The sequence below is a fragment of the Lactuca virosa genome, chromosome 5 (genome assembly GCF_052849685.1).
Source record: "Lactuca virosa cultivar CGN04683 chromosome 5, Lactuca_virosa_CGN04683_v6, whole genome shotgun sequence".
Lineage (NCBI taxonomy): Eukaryota > Viridiplantae > Streptophyta > Magnoliopsida > Asterales > Asteraceae > Lactuca > Lactuca virosa.
Genome location: NC_136430.1, coordinates 81,714,828 through 81,722,936, shown reverse-complemented (window position 1 = coordinate 81,722,936; position 8,109 = coordinate 81,714,828). Strand labels below are relative to the sequence as shown.

General features: G+C 31.5%; 1 protein-coding gene across 1 annotated transcript; it reads right to left on the bottom strand.

Annotated features, from left to right (window-relative positions):
* Nucleotides 1–2,677: 2,677 nt before the first annotated feature.
* MSH2 (MUTS homolog 2) lies at nucleotides 2,678–8,015 on the bottom strand. The gene is made up of 13 exons (XM_079051447.1): nucleotides 7,783–8,015; nucleotides 7,590–7,639; nucleotides 7,465–7,497; nucleotides 5,915–6,988; nucleotides 5,253–5,807; nucleotides 5,071–5,181; nucleotides 4,891–4,980; nucleotides 4,728–4,799; nucleotides 4,526–4,636; nucleotides 3,913–4,039; nucleotides 3,645–3,829; nucleotides 3,404–3,556; nucleotides 2,678–3,129 (listed from the first exon to the last, which is right to left on the bottom strand). The coding sequence occupies exons 1-13, from the start codon at nucleotides 7,829–7,831 to the stop codon at nucleotides 2,929–2,931; spliced, it is 2,811 nt and encodes a 936-aa protein (XP_078907573.1). The 5' UTR covers nucleotides 7,832–8,015; the 3' UTR covers nucleotides 2,678–2,928.
* Nucleotides 8,016–8,109: the final 94 nt, after the last annotated feature.

Sequence of the window (8,109 nt, the reverse complement as noted above, 5' to 3'; positions counted from 1 at the left end):
TGATAAACATTATTATTATTATTTGTGGCTATTTTGATAAACATTATGTTTAAATAAATAAAAACGATAAATAAAAAAATTAACATAATTTGTCTTTTCTTCTTGGGTTATTTCCATAAAATACCCTATATTTTGACTTTTTTTCTTTTTAGACCTAAAACTTTTTTCTTTTCTGAAAAAGACCTAATTTTTAACTGTTACTTGTTATTTTAGACCTAACAGGTCACCAAAAGGAAAATTAAGTATTTTTATTTCATAAAAGACTCTACATTTTGTACTTTTTTCCAGTTTAGACTTAAAATGTTTTTTATTTCAAGACTATTTGTATAAAAAACGTGATTACATCCTTTTAGTTTAAACATAGACATCGATTTAAACAATGTAAATATTATGCCTACATTTATTTATGATTGGACAATTCTTTGTCCACGTATATTTATAAAAAAAAGTAGTTGTAAAAGCTATTTCTTCACTACACCAAGTTCATGTAGCTTAATTTCGTCAAGGCATAAAAACATAATTATATTCTTTTAGTCTAAATAATAGACAACGATTTAACTTTTGCATCTTTTGGCATTGTATTGATTTACATATGAAACATTTTTTTTAAACCATTACACATACAATGAAATTGTATATTATAATTTTTTTTTACAAAGTGTAATATAAATAATAACAAAATGTTTTGTCTACATTTGGGAAAATTTACAGTTTCTAGCTCCAAAACCTTTTTTTTTTTTTTTAATATTATTGGTTTAATTAGTTTTTCGATTCAGTTACATAAAACAATTACCAAAAGCTAGGAGTTGAATACATAGACATGTGAAGTCAAATTTTCTAACAACACAAAAGAGATTTTATATAATTTGAAGATAATAAATTCAATAACCAATTGAGTACCAAACACCTTCAAGCTTTTTTAAATTAAAATGAAATCCTAAATTTTATTTTGGTAATTATTATGATTATACTTAAGAATCAATAACCGCGATATACAAACATCATGTATTGATCTAAACACCATGTATACATAAGATATATTAATAAAATGAGGTAGTAGGCCAACTATTCAATTTTCTTTTTTCTACAAAAATTTCATAGTTTTCTCATTTTTTCTCATTCATCACATTTCAACCATTAATAATAATGTCAACCATCGTCTTTGAATATATTTAAGTGTGGGGTATCATTTTTGTTATTTGGATTTTCAATTTATGTTCAAATGGTTTCATTCCCATAATATGTTTTATGTATTTATATGTGATGTTAACATTTTTTAAGAATGTCATAAACTTGAATCAGATATATCTAAACAAAACTATTATGAATGTTTAGGATTAATATTTGTATGTATGTATTTGATATAACTATAACATATTATTCAATTATGGCAGGACCGGTCTTGGAAATGTAAAAATACCCTCAAATGCCCAGGACGAGTCAGAGAAATAGGGCCCCTATCGCTATTATAAGTTTTTTATTTTTAAATAAATGTATATATATAATATTTAATAAAAAAAATTGGGTCAAGTTTAATGATATAATATATATCCAAGATAAAGTTTAATTATATCTTTTACACAAAAAATAAAATTTTACAATTCTTCTAGGTTATATTCGCTCAAAAGATAATAGATTAGATAACATTTTTTTAGTTTATATATGTATACTTTCTTTTTCGATGTAGTCAAGAAGTACCTTATATATTTGGTCTTGAAAATTATAACTAATTTTAAAGTTGAGTTTATTTTGAAAAAAAAAAAACATTTTAGGTCTAAAATGAAAAAAACTGTAAAATATATGGTCTTTTATGAAAAAATAAATACCTAATTTACTTGTTGGTGACCTGCTAGGGTCTGAAATAACAAGTAACAGGTAAAAATTAGGTCTTTTTTGGAAAAGAAAAAAGTTTTAGGTCTAAAAAAAAAATCAAAATATAAAGTCTTTTATGGAAATAACCCTTTCTTCTTCTAATAAATATGCACCATAGCTGCCTGTTATATCACATTATCACCAAAGGTCATTTAGTACAACTTTATGTAACTTTTTAAAAAGCAAATAACTGTATAAAATCAGGGCTCGTTTTACAAAAACATGTCGGCAAAATTTTGAGTCACAGAACATGCAACATCAATCCTACTTCTAATTTCTAAAACATACCAAACACGTTTGAATCCAGAGGGTACAAGGCCCAGAAGTTCAATTGATCGAATGCTTGTGAACTATTTTGTAATGAACAAATATTTTATCATAATACATATTTTCGAACTCTACAGAACTTTGTGGTTAAAAGACTAGATTTTTGTCAAATAAAGTTTTCCAAAATGTTGTACAAGTAAATGTGAACTTAAATTATTATTATTATTAACAAGAATAAACCCCACACAAACCAACTTATTAATTCACCCTAAGAATTAAGTTGAAAAGGAACAGAATCACTAGGTTATGTTTTACCAATAAAAAAAAACTAATACAACTCGATTAATTTAGAATATGTAAATGACTATAAGAAAATTTTTGTTTGAATAAAGAAATATGTCACATAAATTGAAAGATATAAAAACAATATATGTTTAATACATACAACCTCCTAAATTGTTGTATTCAAATAATAATAATAATATAGTTTTTCAAATAATATAGCATGAAAAAGTTTCCAACTATTGTGGATGCTCCATAGAAACGTACGATTGCTTCAACTATTATATATACTTGTTGAAAACCACATAATTAGTCCATCTGAAACTATTAACTAACAAAGACACCCCTCCTCTTAACAAAACTACTCCAAACCACCCCCAAACAAAACGAATTTGACCAGCATAACATAACATCCCAAAAATGTAATGGTAGAAGAACACCAGATATCGAGGGCAAAAGTGGTAATTACCAAAATGTAGAGGAAGGAATGAAGGAAGGCATAACTAACTAAAGGAATTGTTTGAGCCATTTACAGTCGCCTGCATCAGTCAGCATCTCATTCTTTAACTTTTTCACTTCTTGCAAAGCCTCCTTTAACTCCATTTTGTCAAGGGGCAATTCTGAGAATTCCTTCAAAAACTGGCGGGCCCGTGGAACACCTATCGCCACATCTTCTTCTTCTGATGGTTTCTTACGCTTACATCCAACCTACACAAAAAAAAATTTCAAATAATTAAAGGCAAATTTGTAAAAAGTTAGGACTCAATGGGGAAAAGCCTCTTTTACCTAACTTCTATGTTAAATCATTCTTCCCAATTAAGTCTATTAGGTAAGAGCAAGGGGCCTAAATAATAAATAGAGTATGATTATTTTTAAAATTTTGGTCCTTATTTGAGGTTTTTTGACACAAGAAGTCAAGAACCTCAAATAAGGACCAATATAGAAAAAATCAGCTATACTCGGGGACTAAAATTGTAATTACCATATGTTCAGGTTCATCTGATACAATAGAAAGGGGGGAAAAATCCTCCAGCTCAGCAGCTTTTTCTCTAGCAAGAGATACGACACTTTGAGGAAAATTTGCAAACTCTGCCACATGGATACCAAAACTTTGGTCACAAGCTCCTGGCTCAACCTGAATAAGGCAGATAATATTATAGATTTAATTTTGAAAAATGTATTTTTTTATACAAAAAAGAAAAATGTTTAAAGTATAAGCTAACCTTGTAAAGCATTGTTAGTTTTCGGCTCAATGAGTCGATGTGTGCACTGACATGATAATTTGCTATGCCGGAAGTTTGACCAGAATTTTCATGAGCTAATGCGGTCAACTCATGAAAGTGAGTAGCAAATAGAGTAGGTGCTTTTATCACTTCAACCAAGTGCTCACAAATAGCCCAAGCTAAACCTGAAATTAATAATTATATATAATAAATCAATCAATCTTTCATAAATTAATGCATACAACTCTAAAAAAACCATGAAACTAACCAAATCCATCATAAGTTGAAGTTCCACGACCCAATTCATCAATAATAATTAGCGATTTGTCAGTTGCACCTTTCAAAATTGAAGCTGTTTCCAGCATTTCTTGCATAAAGGTAGAAACTCCACGTAACTGTGTAGCACAGAATAATAAAGAAAATATTTTGAAGATTCAGGAGTATTTTATTTTTTACTTAATGGGCATAACGGGTTAAGAACTTAATCAAGTATATATGTTTGTTTCTTTTTTATTTAATCTGGACAGAACGACTTAATGGGTTAAGCCAAAAAATTAAGTTAATGTATTAAGATGTTATACCGACCCTTTACCTATTTGCTTTAATTCTCTTTTCCTCTCAATTTCTATCACGTTAAAATTGATTACTTTGGCAAAATTTGTTTTTTGAAAATAAACAGATTTTATGTCTACATCACTTTATCCAGAAAGAAATGATTACCCATACTGCCACTTTACATATAATAATATTAAAAAAAAAAAAAAAAAAAAAAAAAGCCACCAAGGGATTTCACTTGGGAACAATGAGCATAAAGATCCCTATTTATTTAACTATAAAGTGATAAACAGCTCAAATTAAATTTTGTAAAAAAGGTAATTTACCTGACAATCACCAGCACCAACACGAGCAAAAATACAATCACGGATAGAAATGGAAGCTTTATCACAGGGAACAAAACAACCCACTTGTGCCATAAGAATGTTCACACCAACCTTGTAAAAACAACCACAAAAAAAAAACACAATTTTAAAAAAATATATATATCCAACCAAATAATAAAACCCAAATTCAATCAATGCATACCTGACGTATAAATGTGGATTTTCCACCCATGTTGGGCCCCGTTATAATCTGAAACCAACTCTCTCCCCTCACCTAGTATTTTACAAATAAATAAAATAATAAATCAGTCCCACTTTTTTTTAAAAAACCAGAAATATGCTCTCTAAATTGCAAGAGATCTTACAAGTTTGCAGTCATTTGGAATAAAATTCACCCAATCTTGAGCTTCTACACAAGGGTGTCTGCTGTTTTCTAATATAATATCGCCTGTATCCTGTCAATGGCAAAATCGTAATTAAACCATATCTTTAAAAAAATTTACCACATAAAGAGAAAAGAAAAGAGGAAAGTGTAAAATTGTTACCGAAGGTGTGATTTCTGGTCTGGTATAAGGGGTGGGGCTGCTAGCTGCCAGATCAGCAAAACTAAGCAAGACATCCAGCTCAGCAAGTAACATAGCCAAACCCTCAAACACCTGTATAAAAGATTAGTTTATGACCATTTTGCCCATTATAGAAGAAAGATGATACAGTAAAGTGTAGATACCTCAGAGAAAGTAGCTGCTGTTTCAACAACTCGGGTCACCAGTTCCTTCTGACAACTTTTATATTCTTCTAGAATCTTTTGGTATTGATCTCCTAATTTTTTTAATTTAGTATTTGTAAATTTTACACCATCTTTTCGGGTTTCAAGAACAACAAATTGGGCAGCAAGCTTCTTTCTCACTTTTGGTTCTTCCTTTTTTGTGATTCTAAAAACATGACCAAATTGTGTGCCTTTATCCAGCTTTAAACCCTTGTCAAGAGCCAGATCAAGATCCTCAGCTGTTTTTCTATGCAAATTGTGTATTTGTTGTTCTAGTGATTCTTGTTCGTCTTTTAGGGCTGATAATTGAGAGTCATAACCAGGTGAAATCATGTATTCTCCATTTTCAAGTTGATCAAGATCAACTGAAACTTCCACAAGACCAATGAACTTGTTTAGGTGTTCATCATTAGTCCAAAAATTAAGGCGATCCATGTATCTTTCCTTGATCAGTGATGCAAATTCACCATTGTACCCTTCCATTGCAGTTTTGATGTATGGAACTCTGATGCTTGACTGCATACAAAAGAACAGTTAAACATACACTCGTTATTCACCCAACAAGAAAATCAAAATAGCTAGAGAATTTATAAAAAAAAAGTAAAATCCAAAAAACTAATCACCTGATAAAGCTTGACAACATGCAACAAACCAGCTCTTTTTTTCTGAATAATCCGCATTAATCGCTCAATATCAGCTATTCTTTTCAGATGTTGCCTCAAAACCTGACGAAAACCAGTATCCTCCACAAAAGCTTGAACCAAATCTAGTCTTTTATTAATCTCTGTGACATCTAACAAAGGTTGTTTTAGCCATAAATGAAGTAACCTTCTACCCAAGCCAGCTGTACATGTTCTGTTCATGAGACCAAAAAGACTAAAATTCTTGTTGGCATCTGTCTTACTTTCCATAACATTCAATGCCCTCATGGCTGCAGAATCTAATCTCATGTAGTTGTTAAGATTGTATTGAGTTATTTGATAGTTTCCATAGTTGTTTTCATCAGAGAGTAACTCGGTGTACGATAGCAACACGCCTAAAGCCATAGGTGCAAATTCAAAAGAGGAAACAAGATCACGAACTGGTTCATTAGAACCTTTGACTAGTCTACCAAGATCCTGTCCCACATCTCTTGATTTGAACTCAGCTTTCTTTCTTTCAGTTACCATCACACCACATTTTGACATGACATCATACAAGGGTTTACAGTCATTTGACTTGGTGATTTCAGTAGGTAAAAGACATTCCTTACAACCAAGAGAAACTAGACAAGATTCAACATTTGTGAAGTGGGAATCATCAAGAAATTCGGTTATTCCAAGTACCCTTTTGGAAAGATCAACGTAACCCAAACCAACAGTGCAGCCATTTTCACGAAAGTTTGGAAGTAAAGCAACAATCACAGGAGAATCTTGCATATCATTGTTTGCAAAAAGAATGTCTTCAAAGCTGCCGAGATTGCCAGGTGTCCCCCTTTTTGTTAATCTCCAGTTTGAGCCACTGCCTTCGTATAGTTCAAGACTATGATCTGTTCTTTCTAGAAGAAGGTCACGGACAATTGTTTCAAACATGTTTTTGCTTACAGATACACTAGACACTGCATTGGATCCATTGCCAATTTGTCTTAGAGCTGTTGTTGTATGGTAATATGTTTTTGCAATAAATGAAGCATTTTCACCATGTGCTGTGAAATAATCCTGTAAAAGATTTAACTTTATTTACATTAGAAATGAACTTGAACAGAAAAACGAAAACATAAGTGTTACCCAATGAGGCCAACTAATATAAACTTTTTTCCCATTTGTGCGTAAGTAGATTATAGATATAAAAAATCATCATCTTCATCAAACCCACAATACCAAATGAATGGGGTGAGGAGAAAGTAGATGATAAGTAGAGATAAAATATGATGAAAATTGTGTTTTTTTTTTTTTAAAAAAAAGGAGGAAGGAAAGGAAAGACAATGAAGTGTGATATCGAGTTTCATTTAAGGAGAGAAAAAAGGAAATAGAAGGAAAGTGGAGCAGTTTTTCCCTTCATCTATCCCCCAAAAAGTGAGATGATTGAGAAGGAAAGGAAATGGAAGATTCACTCTATTCCTTTTCCTTCCCTTTCTTTCTCTTCACCTCAATAAACTCTAGAACAGGGTTTGAGGATGAGAGAGAGGACTGACCCGTCGATCAAAAATGCGAACGGCCTTCTCGTCCTGCACAATAAAATTAGGTTTTAGACAAAACTACATCAACTGTATAATACAACTTCTGAGAAAAATAAGATATAGGAGTTAGAAACACGTACATTAGGTAATTTCTTGAAGAACGTGAGAAACCCTTGAGCTTGTTTAGCATCTACAAAAAGCCAAACACGCAGACGACAACAAAACGTCAATCCGGTTCGTAAGGTAAACAACCATTACTTATTATACCATATTTTACGTTTTATATCATTAGAATCGAATGAGTATATAGAGACTGGAATATAATGTTTTTACCTAATTTCAGCTCAGGAAGCTTGTTGTGTTCTTGCAAATCCCCATCCATGCTCGATTTTTCGCGAGTAAAAAAACGATATCAAATTGGAAGAACTAAGCTAGGGCTTATGAGGATGTAGAGAATCGCTACAACACAAATTTTGAGGTTAGGGTTTGGAAGAAATGTAAGGGTTTTGAGGGTTTGGGCGGGAAAGAGAAGTTGCGATATGGCTCGGAGAGACGCGCGCGCTTTTGATGCGATTGCCCGCCCACCTGTCACCTTGCTGATAAATTTTAGACTAAATTACAACATGAGTCCCCCAACTATTTCTTGAAATATCATTCGGA